The sequence below is a fragment of the Eublepharis macularius genome, chromosome 1, assembly GCF_028583425.1.
Source record: "Eublepharis macularius isolate TG4126 chromosome 1, MPM_Emac_v1.0, whole genome shotgun sequence".
Lineage (NCBI taxonomy): Eukaryota > Metazoa > Chordata > Lepidosauria > Squamata > Eublepharidae > Eublepharis > Eublepharis macularius.
In genome coordinates this window covers 12,400,251-12,421,018 of record NC_072790.1, presented here as the reverse complement: position 1 = coordinate 12,421,018, position 20,768 = coordinate 12,400,251, and the positions used below count along the sequence as shown (strand labels likewise).

The 20,768-nt window shown below is 46.8% G+C and overlaps 1 protein-coding gene across 2 annotated transcripts in view; it reads right to left on the bottom strand.

Annotated features, from left to right (window-relative positions):
• Positions 1-238: 238 nt before the first annotated feature.
• The window catches only part of JAG1 (jagged canonical Notch ligand 1), a 56,736-nt gene continuing 36,206 nt past the window's right edge, over positions 239-20,768 (bottom strand). For both annotated transcript variants that reach the window (XM_054975492.1, XM_054975501.1), the window contains 16 exons: positions 20,576-20,622; positions 19,099-19,272; positions 18,498-18,651; positions 14,890-15,054; positions 14,080-14,193; positions 12,398-12,511; positions 11,489-11,602; positions 11,272-11,388; positions 10,768-10,795; positions 10,026-10,111; positions 8,849-8,962; positions 7,585-7,694; positions 7,262-7,498; positions 6,546-6,677; positions 5,476-5,626; positions 239-2,369 (listed from right to left, as the gene is read on the bottom strand). In XM_054975492.1, coding sequence (XP_054831467.1) covers positions 1,912-2,369; positions 5,476-5,626; positions 6,546-6,677; positions 7,262-7,498; positions 7,585-7,694; positions 8,849-8,962; positions 10,026-10,111; positions 10,768-10,795; positions 11,272-11,388; positions 11,489-11,602; positions 12,398-12,511; positions 14,080-14,193; positions 14,890-15,054; positions 18,498-18,651; positions 19,099-19,272; positions 20,576-20,622 — 2,315 coding nt within the window. In that variant the 3' untranslated portion in view covers positions 239-1,911. The remainder of the gene's footprint in view (positions 2,370-5,475; positions 5,627-6,545; positions 6,678-7,261; positions 7,499-7,584; positions 7,695-8,848; positions 8,963-10,025; positions 10,112-10,767; positions 10,796-11,271; positions 11,389-11,488; positions 11,603-12,397; positions 12,512-14,079; positions 14,194-14,889; positions 15,055-18,497; positions 18,652-19,098; positions 19,273-20,575; positions 20,623-20,768) is intronic.

The window sequence follows — 20,768 nt, the reverse complement described above, 5'->3', positions numbered from 1 at the left end:
TGGCCACATCTGGCTAAGTAAGGCACATGACCCTGGAAATCAGGGCCTACGGGCAGTTTGCGGTTCAGAAGGTGGAGAGAAAGTCAGAGAGGTTGAGCACAGCCCTGACCTCCTGTGGCTGAGGCCTGCAGTTCTAGACAGCATATTGTGTGTGTGTGTGTGGGGGGGGGTGGCTTTTGCCTGACATTCAAGTTGGAAGTATCTCAATGAAGTTCACTCAATCTTCACGCTTTTTAGATGGTTTTATACAAAAATTTAATAAATATTTTTCAAGATTTATTGCCAGGAATAACACATCAGTGATGTATTTTCATGTTCATGTAACACTAATATTACCATACAAGATATCTTTAGGGACTGGTTGTCCCATTGAGATAACTAAGTTTTAAGCCTCTTTAAAATTTCATTTTTGATCTTCCAACTTCATCATAGCACTTTTGATTTCCTCTTTTTTTTTCTTTAAGGCGGGCCGTGGATTCTGTGGCATATCTAGGTCAGTGGTCTTATCGAACATTCTACTGTTCAAGTATTCAGCAACTAGCTTATTAGAATACTTCCTAAATACAGTAGATTACAAAAGAAAAGAAAAATCAAATCTACAAGTGGTTCAGTATCACCTATTCATGGTGGGGGGGGGTAATCAAGAGTTTACAAAATAAGATTTCAGTGCTTCCAACTTCACACACTAATTTGATATTTTTAATTACATACAACCACTCACATTTCTCATGTTTTATCTACAGAAGGTTATCGCTCCTTTTGTGTTTCCCCCTTAAACTGCAGCGTAGCAGATTTTCTGCCTGTCATTCCTTTCTGTACCCCCATCCCATGTCCAAAGCAGCCAAATTTTTTTTAAAAAAATAAAAGCAGAACAAAAACTAGTTCTAAACTGCCTCAGCCACCAGTACTTACAAAATAATTTTAAAGTGATACTATGGAAGGTGTTTTTTTTTTTAAAAAAAGACAGAACACACCAGACATCGTACAAAAAAAAAAAAAAAGACAGCATCAAGGCGTGGGAGCCCATCCTTTTGTTAAAAATAAAAACTCGATTTTCAGAACACCTTAAATTTTGGCATGTAGGCAACAAGAAACAAGGGGGGGAAAGTCAAAAGAAGAAGCCATCAGCTTACAATACTATGAAAAACCTTCAAATCTAAACACGTATGTATAAATAAAAAAGGAATGATATTTAAGGCTCTTGATTATTAAGTTAATAAATCAAATATACACAGTGATTAATAAAAAAGAATTATTTACATAACTATACAAACTTCTACTTTTGACACATTTTCCTCTCAATTCTTCATTTTTTACCAGCAACTGCTGACAATAAGCCCCCCCGTCCCCTCCCTCTGCCCTCCCCACAACAAAAACAATACAATAAAAAAATAAATAATAAACCTTTTTGATAGTTGCTGTGGTTCCGAGCTGCAAAGGCACTTTCAAATACAGAACTAGTTGTATGTCACCATAAAACCAATATACAAAAGAACTCTAATTCAATAAATAAATAAAATGTATTTGTCTAAGACTGTATATAAATCATGACAACTCAAGAGAAGAAAGAGGAGGAAAACGGGGTCTTTGCTACATGGAAAAGCTAAATAAAGCCACACGACACACCTTATGAAACCTCTCCGGGGTGCATCAGTTGCAGCCGAATTGACACTGGGGCACTTTTGACTAGTTTTGCATAGATGTGAAATGCAGCACTTGGAAATCCAGCCAACCACAGCAACCATCCACTGCCAGTGTAAACCAGCTTGTCAAAACTTAAATTAACACAGGGATTCTAAGCAAATAATAGCCTTAGACTCGAAAATATTACACAACCGTTTTAAGAACTACAAGCTCCGAGTTGCCTTGAACTGATAGACAAAGGCCCTGCACGGCAGCACCTGTGGTCTGCTATACAATGTATTCCATCCGGTTTAAACTTTGTGCGCTTTCCAAGTCCCGGTTGTCTTGTTTGTTTGTCCAGTTTGGGTGTTTTGTGGGTGTCCCGTTGGGTGGCTTTTCGTCTCTGTCTACCAGCGTGTACGCTGCCTGTTTTGCAAATCGAGTTTTCTGCTGATGTTTGTCCATGTCATCTTCTTCCACCTCAGAATTGTGTGTCCTTATTTTGGCAATTTTTGAGTTCTTGTTTTCATAGTCTTTGATGGGGACGGCGTTGGCGCCGTGTTTCTCAATTGGGTTCTTGATCTGATTCAGTTGCTCCCTCACGTTGTTGGTGGTGTTGTCGTCAGACGCTGTGTGGGTATGTGTGCTCTGCTTTCGGCGCTTCCGAAGGCACCAGTAGAAGGCGGTGACCAAGCAACAGATCCAAGCCACCGTTAACACAGAACTCAGCAATGGGACCAAGAAATCTGGAAGGCAAGTTGGACTCTTGTTAACTTCCTCAAATGTTAAAACAGATGCCCAGCCCCTCCCGGCACCTTTCAACCTTTTCTCTTGAACCAGGTTAAACAGAAATAAAATGCTGAGGGGCTTCTGTGACTCTGAAGGCTTCCCCTACATTTGCACAACAGAGTCACTGTTGACATGTGAAATCACAAACCTGAAGCGCAGCTCATCCCAAGGCTAACTGGATTCGTGCCCCAAATTTCTGATTTCAGCTTCTGATTCAGGACTATCCCAATGGGCATCCTGGAAAGGGCAGATCCCTTTGCAAATGGTCACCTCTAGGTTAGACTACTGTAACGTGCTCTACGCAGGGCTTCCCCTGAGTCTGATCCAGCAGTTACAACTGATCCAAAATGCAGCAGTGCGTGTCATCACCGGAGTGTCTGGTGGTGCACATGTAACACTGGTATTACGCCAGCTGCACTGGTTACCAGTGGAGTACCGAATCAGATTCAAGGTCTTGGTACTTACCTATAAAGCCCTATGTGGACTGGGACCTGCGTATCTGCGGGACCGCCTCTCCCTAGCTCCCATCTGGCGATAAACATCTAATAATGGTCCCTGGCCCCAGGGAGGCCCACCTGGCCTCGACCAGAACCAGGGCCTTTTCGGTCCTGGCTCCAACCTGGTGGAACACTCTGTCCAATGAGACCAGGGCCCGGCAGGATCTGCTATCCTTCCACCGGGCCTGTAAGACAGAGCTGTTCCGCCAGGCATATGGTTGGGGATGAGTCGGGCCCCCATCGGCTGAATAGAGGACACTGAGTCCCTCCCTGTATAGAACCATCCACTACCTAATGGCTGCTCAGCTGAATGTGAACTACTGATTGATGGGTAACAGCAATTGATTGTTTTGGTGCTGCCTTATATAGATTTTTTTAAATACTTAAAACATTGTATTATTGTTTTAAGTGATTTTAAATGTATCCAATGTAATTATTGTGTGTTTTAGATGTATATGATCTGCCCTGAGCCTGCAGGTGGTGGGAAGGGCAGAATGCAAATTGAATTAATTAATTAATTAAATGCCCACGAGGAAGCAAAGAGGGGACAGCAACTCCTTTCTCATTTAAGCTCATTTTCAGAAGCCAAGGCATATCTGAAAACTCTCCATAGTTTTTATGAAAGAACAAATTGCATTGCTTCTTCTCGTGACAATTCTTTCAAACTTATGATCCCACAAGATCCAAGCCATTTTCATTTAAGTCAAACCAATGGAGGATTTAAGGTTTACAAGAAAGCTGGGAAACATAATCTTAAAATAATCATTTCATGCTATTTTTTATAATTTGAATGGGCATCTTCCTATATTAGGAAGTAATTAGCTTGGATCCAAAGATGTCTTCACTCAAGTGGAAAGCACTCCCACTCAGGCCAGGGCAACTCTGAAATTTCTGAAGATTTCTCACTCAAGCTGCAGGCTGTATACCCCTTGCATCCCATATCAAGACTGACCCGCCCCCCCCACACCCCTGGGCAGCAACTAGGGGGGCCTGGCAGTACTGCAGAACCAAAGAGCAGACCTGCTGGATCCGTCCAGCAGTTAATCCAGTCGAGCAGCCTGCTTCACAGTGGCCAACGAGCTGCCCTTGGACGGCCAGCAAACGGCATGCGGAGGCCAAGGCTTTGAGCACTGAAGCTGCCTTCTTGGGCTGGCATTCAGAGGCTTACTGGGTCCAAATGTAAACGTGCCCCTCTATTCACTATTGCTAGTAGCCACCGATGGACTATCGCCCATGAATCTGTCTAATCCTCTTTCAGAATCATATTCAAAGCCCTGGGGAAGTTCATTCTGTGCAGGGAGCGCCTGCCCGTGGGCTCTTAGCATCCAACCCAGCGTGGAGCGCCTGCCCGTGGGCTCTTAGCATCCAACCCAGCGTGGAGCGCCTGCCCGTGGGCTCTTAGCATCCAACCCAGCGTGGAGCGCCTGCCCGTGGGCTCTTAGCGTCCAACCCAGCGTGGAGCGCCTGCCCGTGGGTTCCTAGCGTCCAACCCAGCGTGGAGCGCCTGCCCGTGGGTTCTTAGCGTCCAACCCAGCGTGGAGCGCCTGCCCGTGGGCTCTTAGCATCCAACCCAGCGTGGAGCGCCTGCCCGTGGGCTCTTAGCATCCAACCCAGCGTGGAGCGCCTGCCCGTGGGCTCTTAGCATCCAACCCAGCGTGGAGCGCCTGCCCGTGGGTTCCTAGCGTCCAACCCAGCGTGGAGCGCCTGCCCGTGGGCTCTTAGCGTCCAACCCAGCGTGGAGCGCCTGCCCGTGGGCTCTTAGCGTCCAACCCAGCGTGGAGCGCCTCCCCGTGGGCTCTTAGCGTCCAACCCAGCGTGGAGCGCCTGCCCGTGGGCTCTTAGCATCCAACCCAGCGTGGAGCGCCTGCCCGTGGGCTCTTAGCATCCAACCCAGCGTGGAGCGCCTGCCCGTGGGCTCTTAGCATCCAACCCAGCGTGGAGCGCCTGCCCGTGGGCTCTTAGCATCCAACCCAGCGTGGAGCGCCTGCCCGTGGGCTCTTAGCATCCAACCCAGCGTGGAGCGCCTGCCCGTGGGCTCTTAGCATCCAACCCAGCGTGGAGCGCCTGCCCGTGGGCTCTTAGCATCCAACCCAGCGTGGAGCGCCTGCCCGTGGGCTCTTAGCATCCAACCCAGCGTGGAGCGCCTGCCCGTGGGCTCTTAGCATCCAACCCAGCGTGGAGCGCCTGCCCGTGGGCTCTTAGCATCCAACCCAGCGTGGAGCGCCTGCCCGTGGGCTCTTAGCATCCAACCCAGCGTGGAGCGCCTGCCCGTGGGCTCTTAGCATCCAACCCAGCGTGGAGCGCCTGCCCGTGGGCTCTTAGCATCCAACCCAGCGTGGAGCGCCTGCCCGTGGGCTCTTAGCATCCAACCCAGCGTGGAGCGCCTGCCCGTGGGTTCTTAGCATCCAACCCAGCGTGGAGCGCCTGCCCGTGGGTTCTTAGCATCCAACCCAGAGTATCTAGCAGAGAATAAAACTGTGTTTTAGGGCAAGTGCCATATCCACATAAGTTTCTCTTTCAACATGGAAAAAGTGATACAGACATTCAATCCCATTGTAAGACTTACCAGTTTTGCTTTTTATGGGCCGCTTCTGGACCCGGACTTCTGCAACGGCTGCAAATAGTGTGCTATTCCCATCACGCTTGCTAACAAGATCGATAATTTTATCGGTTATTTCTTTTATTGGGTTCTCTTCCTCCTGGATATCTTCAGCAGACTGGGAAGGGGGGGGTAAGAATACGGTTGAATATTGGGGTGAGTGGGTTCTTGAGACATCTAAGCGCAATAAGAGTAAACAACTTCTCAGAAGGATGCAGAACAAATCCTAGTATTTGGCCAAAATATGAGAAACCATTCACTGCTACCCATGTGGACAGCCATAAATCTAACAGCTGTTACTCAGTTCCAAGTTGTGTAGGCAGGCCTTCCACTTTTCAAAAGAACTGAACAAAGAAATTGTGATGAAAATTGGAACTGGCGGCCGATATATCCAATCACAAAATGGGCAACCTGCCTTTTCGTTAGTAGTACAGAGAGAATCACGATATTAAGTTGTTCTTATTTCATCTGTGCACAATTTGCCATCACCTTCAGACCTATACGTAAAGCACTAGTGCATTCAACACTATCGATGAACAGACATTGAACAACATTCAATATCGCTTTTATAAACAATTCTTGATATAAGGTGCATAAAGTCCGTCAATGCCAATTGTCGGTCAAGGTGTGCAAGCTGGAAAGCAATACCGAATGTTGTTAAATGTCTGTTCATCAATTGTATTGACTGCACTAGCACTTTGCGTATAGGTCCGAAGGTGGGAGGATTGAGTGTACTGTTATGTTGATGGTAAATTGCGCACAGATGAAATAAGAACAAGTTAATTATTTTGTAATTGTTGTATTAGTACTTTATTTCGTTAGGACATCACGATACTTTGTTACGTTTTTGTTAGTAGTGGCTAACAAGACTTCATAGAAGGAATCATATTCAATTAATACAAAATATAACAGAGGGCCAAACTCTATCTCTGCTTCTAGAGACTGATGCAGGGAGGAGGCAAGTTTTGGTCCTCTACAACTCGGACTGTGTTAAACCTAGCAGTTTAACTAGCCAGTCAATACACTGCAGGACTTACAATGGCAACATGAATTTCATTGTTTGCCAAGTGTGATGGTTCGCAGGTGATGTAGATGGAATACTCAACCGAAACATTCTTCAAGATGCTCAGATTTCTCAGCTCACTACAGATACGTTCAGTAGTAAGACCCTGTGGAGAAAAAAATACACACAAAAAAAATCTATGAGAACTGTGGAAAGTTCGATATCCTCTGGAGAGTTTTTATCCTCTGCCTTATTCTTGCTAACAAATGGACCTGGCTACAGCTAGGCAAGACATCAACCACGTTATTGCAGAAACCAGGCAACTCAAATCTGGCAAGACTGAGGACCATTTCACACAGCACAGCTTTGTTGCCAAGTGTACCCTCTCAGTAGGGAAAAAGAGCCATTCAAAGCTGTATCATGCAACGTGCAAAGTGGCCCAAGGCACGTAGGAAAGCCGGGCTTCTTTGTTTACCCGTGAAAATTCTTAGGAGGCCTTGGCCAAGTTAAGCCTCTTAACCTGTCTTGCAGTGTTGATGCAAGGACACAGTGAAATAGCTCCAGGTATGCCACCCTGAACAACATGAGCAACAAGCATTCCACAAAACGTAGTGAAGAAAAGAAGCATTTTAGGGCTTGATTTGCACTGTTGATACAAGTCAGGTCTGATTCACTGACTGCTCCACTTAGATGTTTTTGAATTGGTCAGTCCCTCCTTCGTAAATTCTAGGCGAGAGAAGACTTGCTTACGGGAGTCATCATCTCTTTGTTAAAGGTGAATGTGATGTTGGCACAACTGTCTTGGTAATATGAGTCAGAACTGCATGTTGTCCTTCCGGGCTGTTGACTGGAGATCCAGCATTCACCCACGTTGTTGCAAGGGTGCACGAAACAGTGGTCGTCCTTAACAGGAATGCAGGCGTGTCCCGCAGGACATTCGCTGTGACCTTTGGCATTTACCAAGCAAGGCTTTGGACCACACCAGACCTAGAAGATATTGAACAATAAATTGGTAACAGGGCTTTTGCATAGAAAAGGAGAAAGAAGGTAGCTAGAAGATTCAAGCACAGTACCTTAGAACAGGTGACCTTTCCGTTCAAACACTGACAGCTATTGCATTCGTCGTCCCATTTAGATCCGTCTGGAACTGTATGGCCATTAGCGATGCAAGCCCTTCCTGAAACTAAGGGATTAAAAAAGGAAGAGCATATTGAAGGGGGTTTATTCAGACAGACGCCTGAATTTCAAAGAGGACAGAACTGGAGACAGACCTCATGCCTCACAATACTGGAAAAGCAGAAGGGAACCTAAAAATACCCTTCCAGAAACCGTTCCTGCAGTGGCTGGCTCTTTCACAGACATGGACCAAGGCTACTCCCCCCTTTCTTCCTTTTCTTTCCCTACTGATGGTATTTCCGGAGAGAAAACAATATGGAGGGTGCAAACAAGAGGTGAATTTCTGGACTTCCACCAGCACCTGTTTTATTATGTATATTATTTATACCCTGCCTTTCTCCACAATCGAGACTGAAATCAGCTGACACTGTTCCCTTCTCTGCCATTTTTATCCCCCCGACAACCCTGTGAGGTAGGTTAGGTTGGCCCAAGGTCTCCCAGTGAGCTTCTATGGCAGAGTAGGGATTCGAACCTGGGTCTCCCAAGTCCTGAGGCTCTCAGCAGCTGTCTCTTCTACCCCATTTATACTGGGAAAAAGAGGACAGTGAAGGGCTTTTTTTTGTTGTTGGTAAAAACCAAAAATGTTTATGAAAGCATACACTGCTTCAACTGCTATGTCCAGGGCTTTTTTCCCTGGGAAAAGAGGTGGTAGAACTCAGTGGGTTGCCCTTGGAGAAAACAGTCACATGGCGGGTGGCCCCGGCCCCTGGTCTCCAGACAGAGGGGAGTTGAGATTGCCCTCCACGCCGCATGGATGAAAACTGGATTTCCCAGAAGAGAGAAATGGTCTTATGATTTTGAAAAAAAACAAAACTTTACCTGGAACAGGACTTTCCTCCTTTTAAATCCAGACTCCAAAAGCCTAGATTTTTATTATTTCTAAGAGTTTCTGCCTTCTCCACATAAGAGAAGGCAGGGCTTTTTTTCAGCAGGAACGTGGTGGAACGGAACCTCTTGAAAAAGGTCACATGGCCGGTGACCCCGCCCCCTGATCTACAGACAGAGGGCCATCTCAACTCCCCTCTGTCTGGAGATCAGGGGGCGGGGCCACCGGCCATGTGACCCTTTTCAAAGAGGTGCCGGAACTCCGTTCTCCAGCGTTCCGGCTGAAGAAAAGCCCTGCGGCTATGTCTCTATATAAATGTATTATGCATGGACTACCTTCTTGACATCTCGGGCCACTGCGCCCCGGTGGACAGATACAACGGTATCCATTGATTTCATCGACACATGTAGCTCCAAAGGCACAGGGTGAAGACTGGCACTCGTTAATATCTGGAGGGAGAGACCATATAACTCGTTAGTGGGGGCTACAGAGACCTATGAAGAGCATCAGCCGGGAGCTGTCGAACTTGCACAAGATTTTTAGAGAACGGGGAGACCAAGGTGAAAGGGCTGGTGCAGAATCGTCAACTGCCATGTCACATCCTGTGGTTATAAACTCATGAAGTTGCCTTTATGTGCCAGCATGGTTCAGCAATGTCTGTCTTGGGAACGGCTTTCCCTTGCCAATTCCATTACCCCAAATCCTATTACATGGAGGTTCAGGGATTGAACCTGAGACCTTACACCTGTCCAGCATGTGCTTGCATGGAACTATGGGCCTCCCATATACATATCTTGGTGTTTGGGGGGGGCAATCAGTGGGAGGGCTTCTAGTGTCCCTTCCCCACTGGCAGACCTCCTGAGGACACCTGGTTTTTTGGCCACTGTGTGACACAGAGTGTTGGACTGGATGGGCCATTGGCCTGATCCAACATGGCTTCTCTTATGTTCTTAATATACCTATCTGCCTGACAAAGCATTTACTTACAATATTATGAGCATCATGAACAAATATTGTTTTCGCAGGTTCTTTTTTGAAAGTGCAAAGACTCTCTCACCTTTGAATTGCTTAATAAATTACCATGAAGCAGATACACCACAAAGAGCAAAACCAAAAATTATTACTAATAATTAGAAAACCTTTGGGGGCTCCCCTGCCCCCTTCACAGAAGGCTTTCCTTCAAAATGAAAGGGTGTAGAAATGGAGGGTTTCCAAAGCCTTTGGAAATGGTTTCTTCTGGGAAAGAAGCAGCACACTCTTGAAGGCCCCGATCCAGGGGGGGGAAACGTGATCCTGGTTCACTCTCATCGGAATCAACATACCCAACTTGGTCTTGCTTTTCAGGTGGCTTATGACGGACTACCTTTCCCTAGATCTGGGGCAGAAAGCTTCAAGTGAGGTCTTTGGTTCTAAGCTGTCCCTAGCCTAGTGATATTTAGCAAAATTCCACTAAGTCTGCACAATCTATCCAAATGTAGCATTAGGCTGAAGGGAGAGGTGCACACTACGTACTTATCCTGCAGTCTGGGCCCGCAAAGCCGGGAGCGCACTCACATCGGTACCAATTGTCACCATCCACGCACGTACCACTATTATAGCTGTGGAGGAAAGAAATATATTTACTCAACTGAGCCTATTAAAAAGTTGTTTTTAAAGCTCTTTTATAACTTAACACTCCCCGAATTAGCCAATATTGACACTTTGAAGTAGAGATGGCATACCAGCGATTATATTTAATTTTAATAGCTACTAAGATGCAATCTAGATGGAAGTGGACTTAGCTGGTCAACTCATCTATTCATGGGGGGGGGGTGGAGAAAGGCAGAAGAAAAGAGGTAAGAGAGGAGGAGGGTTAAAGAAGCTTAAAGGCAGATTTGGGGACTGTCAAAAGGATTGTTCAGAGGAAGAATGAAGTGATTCATTTTATTTTTTCTCTCCCCCCTCCCCCAAGTCTCACCATCTGGCATGTCAGAATTATTCTTTTTAAAGAATAACCATTTCAAGTAATTTATTAAAATAGAAAAGAGTCCAGTAACACCTATAAGACTAACCAACTTCACTGTAGCATAAGCTTTTGAGAACCACAGCTCTCTTCGTCAGAGTGCTACTGGACTCTTTTCTATTTTGCTACTACAGACTAACACGGCTAACTCCTCTGGATCTATGACCAAGTAATTTATTGTTTACAAAGAAACAGTGCTAACGTGCAAGATGCTCAGCATGTGTGCAACACGAGGTCTTAGCTGCTGCTTACCAAGGGTGCGGGCTGCAGTCATTTGTATCTGCAGGGAGAGAAAGAACAAAGAGATGCCCCATTAAATCATAACATCTCAGCCAACTTCAATTATCCCAGATAACCCACTGAATTTCCACCATGTCCTACAAGTTCCCATCTAAACAGACTTCAGCTCTAAACCAGAAAGCCAGACGTAGGGTGAAGTATCGGACCGGGTGGCTGCCGCAAGAGAAAGGAGAGCAAGGAAGGCGGCCCGGCTGGGAAAGAGGCAGCCGCACCACCAGATGACATCTGGCTCCACTTATCCCAGTTGCAGCTTTCTCATGACCAGGTCAGAGCTCCCTCCCTGCAATACCATCAAAGCCAAACGCTTCAGGTGTTGCTTCAGCCCTGCACACAAACAACGTCCCCTTCTGGTTTCAATCTCAAATCCCCCAGGGCAACCAGATGAGTCAGTTCCCTCACCAAACACCATCTGAGAAGAGTTGACTGATTGAGAAAAGAGAGGGGGGGGCGCCTTACTCTGAGTGCAAGTGGGCCCTTCCCAGCCCTCTTTGCAGACACACGTGAAGGAATCTCCGCTGACGACACAAGTTCCACCGTTGTGGCACGGGCTTGGCAGGCAGCTGCTGTTCCTGGCTGCAACGGAAGCCGGAGACCGTAAGGAACAAAATGTTTGCTGCCACATCGCACAGTTTTTCTAAAAAGGAGGAAGAGCAGAAGCCACACACGAGCTTACCTATGTTGCAAGTGGCTCCTTCCCACCCCGCAGGACACATGCATTTGAAGGCGTCCCCTTCGTCATAACACGTCCCTCCGTTGTTGCACGTCGCTTCATCACACTGGCTGTCGCCTGCAAAAGGACAAGGACGGGAAAGTAATTCCTGTCGGCGTTGGATAATGCACTTCCAATCCTCTTTATAGATCATTTGGAACTGATTTTTTTGTGTGCGGAACAAATAATTCACCTCAAACGATTGATAAAGTGCATTGAAAGTGCATTATCCAACGTGTGTGGAATCATTAGAAGAAGAACTTGCCTGTTTTTAAAAAGTTCTCTCCTAGCTCATAATGTTGATATTACCATTTTATTTCCTTCATCTATTTTCTCCTTCCCTTTCACCCGATTAAAGCTCTTTCGCCTAAACATCTTGAGCAGTCACAAACCCCTTGTCAGACAAATACTATCATTTAGATTTCATACCAGAACAGTAAAATAATTCATAACAGTGAGGCTGGTAAGCGGTGTGAAAATGGCCACAGTCAGGCCAGATAGCCCCAATTAAGGGCTACCGGTGCCTAAACAGAACCTCCAATGAATTCTCTGAATCCCTGCGGGTGGAGGGAGAAGGAGGGCAACAGCAAGAGACAGCTTTGGCTCTCATGATCACTGAGACTTGTGGGGTAGTTGGCTGGCTGCTTTGTGAAAGAGGATGCTGGATTAGGCAGACCACGGGTCAGATTCAGCACAGCTGTTCTACGTTATGTTCTCTACGCCATTGGGGTGAATGATACTCAACTCACGGCACAGCCAACCATCATCAACCTAGGCAAATTCCTGTATCAAACCGGGTAAAACTGCAAATATTTGGTGCAACCCTAAAAGCAGGCTGCATCAAAAGGTCAAACCTTTAACAAAAACACTCACGCGAATGGCAGGTTTTTCCTTTCCAGCCATTTTTACATTCACAAAAAAAGTCATTGACCAAGTCTCGACATGTTCCTCCATTATGGCAAGGATTTTTACTGCAGTCATTAATATCTGGAAGAAATAGGAAAGAGAAAGCATTATTTGCAAGAGCTGTAAACACCCGTCGTCAGCCTGCTTGGTCTCCAAGCCTGCGTCATCCCTCTTCGAGGCCCAGATGAAGTGCTTGAAGATTTGAATGCCACCATTGAGGTTATCATGTTTATTCTGCACTATACCCCACTGCTCAATTTCAGCGGTTTTTGCCAGCAAATGCTGCTCCAGTTCCCCTGGAACAAACATGTCCACAAAGCAGAAAGCAAAAGAGGTCCTGACTACGTAATTATGCTGTTTCAAGGCCAAAGGCTACCAGTTCAAAACTTCCTCTGCTTGAGGCACTGAATAGGAAAAAAACCTGTAAGGCAGATAAATTCAGAGAGAAAGTAAGCTCTTTAGTCAGACTAAGGGACAAGCTACAAGTGACGAATCACACTTGAACGGCAAGTGTATTTCTCCCTGTTCACTTGCCCTCCACTTGATCCACTTGCCCTTCAAGTGTCATTCGTCACTTGTAGCTTGGCCCTTAGTTAATTTACTTGTAATTTAACACCCCCCCCCCCCCGATGATTTAGAGTTTAGAGTGTTCTCTCGATATAACCCTCAAACATTTGTATGAGACTTGTTCTCTCTCTGTAGAGGAATGTAGTATTTGAATAAATTGCCTGAGCATTTGACAGCTCTCTTCCAGTGATACCCTCATTCAGGTCAAAGAGGGTACTCTAATCCGTGGAAACCAAAGTTTGCCTTCCTGTACGACACGCTTCCTTTTTATGCAATCTTCTCTTTTAACAGGGCAAATGTTTAAACAGCTTAATTAGGACAATTCTCTGACTCTGGCAGAAAGAAGGTGGATGGCACTAGATCAGCAGTGAGCGAGGAAATATCCTGAAAAAACACATACAGAGTGGGGTGCGGAACACCGTTGCCTTCCTGTGCATAAAAGCGCCTAAAACAGGAGGCTAGATGGTGGCCTTCTACATGCATGAAACAAAGGCCATTTAATCCAGATTTCTTCTGCTTTTTCCCCTCTTGCACAAACACAACCCAATATAACACTGATGAGCTCTTGCTCAAGAGGGCTAGCTGTTATTTGCCTTCCAGCCAGGATTCTCGCCCTGCAAATGGGTAAGATTGGCAGCTACCCCTTCAGGTGCCGTCTTAGTGGTGGATCCCACCTTGTAGAATGGCCTGCCTGAGGAAGTCAGGAAGAGCTCCCACTCTTACCATTTTGCAGAATGGTATTTATCATTTCCAGGCTCCAGTCCACCACAAGAGAGGAGACACTGGCAAACACTGGCGAAGCCCACCACACAACTGCCAGCATCAAAGAGACTGCACAAGCAGCAGGTGAGCCCACCGCTTGGCTCAAATACAGGCACTAAGCAGACCTGGGTTGGAGGATGCCCCCACGAGAAAACACCCCTTCTTTCTAAAGGCTATACAGCTCTTCTTCCCAGGGCTGTGCTTCAGAGCGAGTCACTGGAAAGTGACAAAATTTAAACCCTGCTATGGAAAAGAAGTCAATCCTCTTTCTTGTCCGGCTCACACAACTTCCCTTCAGCTGGAGAGAGGACTTTGCTTACTTGCTTCACAGAAAGTGCCCTCCCAGCCGTCGCTGCAAATGCACGTGTAGGAGTTGATGCCATCAATACAGGTGCCGCCGTTTCTGCACGGGTTGCTCTCACAGTCATTGATGTCTACAACAAATGAAGCAACACTGGGCATAAATGAAGAAGAGGAAAGTAATGCCACCACCGCAAACGACACAGCTTGGCTTCTGCTATGCGCCTCTGCAGAATTTCACATGAAGCTGTCGTAGACTGACTTGGACTTCTGGTCTATTGAGACCAGTTTCGTCTGTTTAGACTGGCAGCCGCTCCAAGCGGTGTAGGCAGAGGCCTTTCCTAGCCTGGCTATCCAAGATCCACTGAAGTGGAGACTCTAGGGACAGCACTCGAAAATGTCTGCACGCACACACAAAAATTGGCCCCTCTTCTTCAGGACCGTCCCCAAAGCGTATAAAATAAAACAGGAATAAAAACAAAAACTTACTCTTAGTATGCTTAAAACGTATTTTAAAAGAAGGGTCATAAACGACCACCACCCCCAATGTAAATTTGCTGTAGACTAACAGAGAATATTTAAAAGCTACACTGTATAAAAGGGTTATATATGTTCAAGGGCAGAGGCCTCTTAAAAAAGAACTCCCAAGGCCAAGAGAGCGCCAACCTCAAATCACTCAAAGAGGAAGGGAAGTGCTCAGAGCGGAGGCCCAAGGTTTTTGTCTGTGATTTCTAGCCAGCTCCTTGCTTCCAAGGACAAATAGGTTGTTATTGCCAAGGCATTTTAAAAGAGAGCCATAAAAACCAAGTTAACCAATAGTGAAATCTTACTTTCATGACAGTAGGTGCCCGTGAAGCCTTTGTCACATTCACAAGTGAACTTGCCCCCTGCCTGGCTTCTGCACTTTCCATGCGGGCCGCAGACGTTGGAAGAGATGTAGCGGACCCCTTCGGGCGTGCTGTTGGATGCCACCGCGACTGTGCAGCTGTCAATGACTACCAAAAGAGACATAGGAACAAAGTGAATCCTGGCTGCCCCAATCCACTTGCGCTCTCAACTTCACGTCAGGAGGAGCGGATGTCCTCATCATGTTAAGCAGGCTTTAAAAACAAAACCTTTTCTCGTGAGAATGGAGCACATAGAGGGATCCAAGCAAGCAGCCAACTCAATGGCGTCCAGTACCAAGGAGGTACAAAGCCCCCATGGCCCATCGCCGTGTGAAGCTTTGCTCTGTTAACTGAGGTCTGGATTCCGCAGACCTCTTCCGCTAATGGTGTGGCAGATGCAAGGGAAGGCTCCTAGCGCTGGAGGGAAGCGCAACTATTACTAGAATCTGCAGGATCCAATCCATACAAATCCAGCCATTCCAGAATTCTGGACACCTTGGCATTTTGCTAATCCAGAAAGTTGAACATGATGTATTCCCACCACCCATACCCCTTGTCTCCACCCAAGTCTCGGCTGGATAAGAGTTCCCCAAGTCAATGGACTGGGACCTCTTGACTCATCACAGCTTTTAAACACCCCCCAAGCATTCTTCTCTCTTCAAAAAGCTCCTGATCTTCCATCCAACAACTGGAATGCATCCGACAACTCTGTGCACAGAACTCACCATTCCCCCAAGTTCCTGCAGACCGGGAAAGATAATTCCCTATGTCGCAAGACCCCCGTGGAATAGTAGTTGTGTGGCTTGGGGGCTGGAGTGCGGAAGGGCAAAGGGATAAAATCTCTCCTTCCTTTCCCACAAACAACAACTTTCCTCAGCACAGATTCTATTTCATCCTCTTGTCCCCCCCCCCTAAATCCAGCCCACCAACCGGCACAGTTATTCCTTAGCCAGAATCCTGTGTCTCTTGGGAGTTGTCTTTAGGGGGGTTGGAATGGAAAGGAATACAGGGAAATGCCACCTTCAGTGTACAGAGTGGCATTCGTTCTATCCATTTGTCCCATTAAGAAAAGAGATCCCAAGTTCTCCCGAAGCCCCACATTTTGCAACATTACAGCAAAAGCAAATCATACCCATTCGTGCCAAGTTAGCATCTGCATGCCTCCATTCCAGTTTTTTTTTTTTTAAAAAGTGAAGCCTGGAATTCTGCCAGCATGTTGCTGGTGCCCACACTGGGCAAGAAGGTGTGTGTGTAATTAGTCACACCGTCAACACAGGTCTAAGAAAGAGAGCTCTGACTCCTGAAAGCTCGCACCCAGAAACTCTTGTGCCGCTGGGCTCGAATCCTGCTGTTCTACTGGGGACCAACACGGCTACCTACCCAAAACGACGGGTCAGAGTAGTCTTTGCAAAGAGTTCTGGAGAGCAGGTAACAGCCAGACAGCAGCTGGTGTTGGCTAGCAAGAATGAGTGGATGGTGTTGGCTGGTTAAACCAGAAGGGCGGGCCTCCATCCCTTTCTTTCCAGAAGGCCAAGCGTGCTCGTGACACCAACTCCACCCTGTGCCCCATCAGCTGTTCAGTACGCAAGACCCTCTAAACAGGAGCAAACAAAAAACGGCTCCCCTCCCTCTTTCAGCCCTTTAACTGTTTTTCTTTTTTAAAAAGACCCAGTCTGATAGGGAATTTTGGAGAACTCAAAGACTAACATACAGTTGCATTTCAGTTGGTTCTAATCAGGGCTTTTTTTCTGGGAAAAGAGGTGGTGGAACTTAGTGGGTTGCCCTCGGAGAAATTGGTCACATGGCTGGGGGGCCCGCCCCCTGATCTCCAGACAGAGGGGAGTTCAGATTGCCCTCTGTGCTGCTCCAGCGGCACAGAGGGCAATCTAAACTCCCCTCTGTCTGGAGATCAGGGGGCGGGGCCCCCAGCCATATGACCAATTTCTAGAGGTTCGGAGGGCAGTGGCATGGAGGGCAATCTAAACTCCCCTCTGTCTGGAGATCAGGGGGCGGGGCTACCAGCCATGTGACCAATTTCTAGAGGTTCGGAGGGCAGTGGCGTGGAGGGCAATCTAAACTCCCCTCTGTCTGGAGATCAGGGGGCGGGGCTACCAGCCATGTGACCAATTTCTAGAGGTTCGGAGGGCAGTGGCGTGGAGGGCAATCTAAACTCCCCTCTGTCTGGAGATCAGGGGGCGGGGCCACCAGCCATGTGACCAATTTCTAGAGGTTCGGAGGGCAGTGGCGTGGAGGGCAATCTAAACTCCCCTCTGTCTGGAGATCAGGGGGCGGGGCTACCAGCCATGTGACCAATTTCAAGAGGTTCGGAGGGCGATCTAAACTCCCCTCTGTCTGGAGATCAGGGGGCGGGGCCACCAGCCATGTGACCAATTTCAAGAGGTTCCGGAACTTCTTTCCACTGCGTTCCAGCTGAAAAAAAGCCCTGGTTCTAGTGAAAGGTATTACATGGCTTGGATTTCTCTCGCTGCTCCCTTTTCTTTAAAATGAAGGACTTTTCTACACAACCATATGAATTTGCTACAAGTGTCACTTGTGCCCTGCATTCTTTTGCTTGGCTTTCAGTCTGTTCCTGGTAAACACATTTCCTCCCTCTTCTTCCAACACTGGGGCCGTTTTCACACTGCTTTCCGGCCACGGAACATTGTGCCAAGCTCCTGGAACGACAGCGTCTTCCTGGTGCAATTTCGCCAGAAAGACGCTGTTGTTCCGGGAGCTTGGTGTGATGTTCCATGGCCAGTAAGCAGTGTGAAAGTGGCCTTATATATACACACCTGCCCACTGAAGCTATCACTTCACAGACCTGCCAAAGTGTGAGCTAAGACCACAATCTTCCAGGTGCCCCACATTCTTGGATCCTAAGTCTTGCTCGCACCTACACTTCATCCTATCTGTTGCAGAGATGGGTCCTCTCCTGTGAAGATCATTCTAGCTCCTTTTCTGCTTACTGGCCATGAACACACATGAAGCCGCCTTACACTGAATCAAGCCCTCGGTCTCTCTGAGGTCAGTATCGTCCACTGAGAGATCTCTGTCTTTTGGTGCTACACCCCTGAAGATGCCAGCCACAGCTGCTGGCGAAATGTCAGGAACTACAATGCCAAGACCACGGCAATACAGCCCGGAAAACCCACAACAACCATCGTTCTCCGGCCGTGAAAGCCTTCGACAAAACAAATGTTGTTAGTCTTTCTGGCGCCGTCGGACTTCTGCTGTACGTTGCTACAACAGACTAGCACAACTACCTGTGTACCATCAAGGTTCTCAGGCATTTAGTGCTCTACTGAAGTAACCAGAAGAGAATTCAAGGACATGGCAAGTGCCACAAGAACCACATCTTTGGGGCTTGAGAGTGTTGTCTAGAAAGGTCAGGTGGACAGAAAGCACAACAGAAAGACCATCATTCCTGCCTCCTGCACCATCGCTCTTCAGATCACCGAGCCGGGCACGGCACAGGCTGCTGTACTACATCAAGTGATCAAACCACACTGCTTAGCAAAATGGATCCACAGCCACTGACTGGAAAAACATACCTTCGCATGGAGTAGAACGGCAGTGATCTTTCAAGTGAGAACAGTTTTTTCCTTCGTAATCTTCAGGGCAATTGCTACAGAAGTAATCATTCTCATAGTTGAAGCACTGGGCCCCGTTTTGGCAAGGATTAGGTTCGCAATAATCTATGTCCAACTGTCGGTGGTGATTTGGGAAGGAAAGTGGAAGACAGAACAGAGAGAGAGAGAGAGAGAGGGGGAGAGAGAGAGAGAGAGAGAGAGCACATAAGACAAAGGGGTTTGTTATTCCTCTTCTCACTGCCACAAGCAAGAAACCTGACGGAAGCTGACCTTCCAACCTACTCCCTTAGCTGCTTGTGTACTGAGCCCATTATTCTCACCAACTGCATTTTTTAAAAACAAGGGTTATCGGCAAGGGGCAGCACTCTGATGTGCAGGTCGCTTGCTACTTGTTTTAAATATATACCCCCGTGAACAAATACAACTCCCTCCCGCCCTGACCAAGACAGGTGTACGTAAAAAACTGGTCAGTAGCACCGTTTGCTGAGAACAGGCTACTCAGATGCAGAGGAAGGGCTGCTAAGTACTCTTTATCTGGCGCTTGTGTTCCACCAGCTCTCACCTGGCAGATGTTTCCTGAGAACCCAGCAAGGCAGAGACACTGGAAGCCATTGATTTCGTCTTGGCAGTGGCCTCCGTTCAAACAAGGGTTACTCGCACATTCGTTGATGTCCTTCTCACAGTTGTCCCCGGCATAGCCAGGCAGGCAGATACACCGATAACCATTAACCAAGTCCTTAATGCAGAAAAGGATAAAAAGGAATGAGTTAACGTTGCCCCCGTTGGAAGTGTTGTTATTCTTATTATTTATTGCATTATTCAGGAGATGTATCCTGCTTTTTATGGTGTAGCAGAGTGAGTGCTCATTTAGACTGGTGGAGCTGTGCACGTGTGTGTGTGTGTGTGTGTGTGAGCGCGCACGTGTTAGACCTGGATTTTAATTCCCTCCCAGCCACTAGGGCTTACTGTGAGAGAGCTCAGTCGCTATCTCTCAGGCCGACTCATCTCACAGGATTCTCAGGAAGATACAAGTGAAGACGGACATTTTATTTAAACACTTTAGAGGGAAGGGTGGGATAAAAAAAAAGAGCAAATATAAATTCTCCTTTCTTCTTTCCTTCCAGAAAGCAACACTTGGAGCAATCGAACTAAAAATGTTATAGACACACCCAGTCCAAATTTATGTTAAGTAACTTTCACCAAACTGCTTTTGAAATCTTCCAGAAACAGAGTAGAGAAGAGACCATTAAATTCCATTTGCTACTAAGGCACAGAAATTGGAGACAGCAATTCAAACGAAAACATACTGAATACGGGTCATAGTTCCAGAGGAGTTAGCCGTTAGTCTGTAGTTGCAATAGTAGAGTCCAGTAGCACCTTTAAGACCAACCAACTTTATTGTAACATAAGCTTTTGAGAACCACAGCTCTCTTCATCAGATGCATTATCAGCTTTTGAGAACCACAGCTCTCTTCGTTAGAGGCATCTGACGAAGAGAGCTGTGGTTCTCGAAAGCTGACGATACATCTGATGAAGAGAGCTGTGGTCCTCAAAAATTGTCAATGCATCTGACGAAGAGAGCTGTGGTTCTCAAAAATTGTCAATGCATCTGACGAAGAGAGCTGTGGTTCTCGAAAGCTGACGATGCATCTGACGAAGAGAGCTGTGGTTCTCAAAAGCTGATTCTACTATTATACAGAATGCTGATGGTGTAATGAAGTTATGGGGAAGACTAATTGTTGTTTTATCAAAGGATACCCCAGGGAGCATGCAAGAGTGGCACTATGGTGGGGGGGGAATGAAGAACTACAGGAGCAATCTACGGAGAAAACGGTAGGATATCTGATCCTGCAGAGGTTGAAATGCAAAAGGACCTATTGATGCTTTAGGCTCAACATTTTTGGGTTTTGAGCAAGGAAGACAAATTTGATTATCTGTTCTCTAGACCCCGTTCCCATGAATCTCCACATCTTTCTGCTCTAAGGATTTTTTAAAATAGATTTTTAAAATAGAAAACTTAAGTCTACATGGGGACTTACCCTACAAGTCCCTCCATTCTGACATTTCCCAAGACAGTCATCAATATCTGCAATTTGAAGGAAGAAAACACACACACAGTTAGCATGCCTTGCAGAAGAAGCCAACTCGCATTCAAAGTCCACGGGAAAGAACTGAAGTGGCTCCTGGCAACTGTGCCTAGATAAAACTTTTGTCAAGTTTCCTGTATGCTTC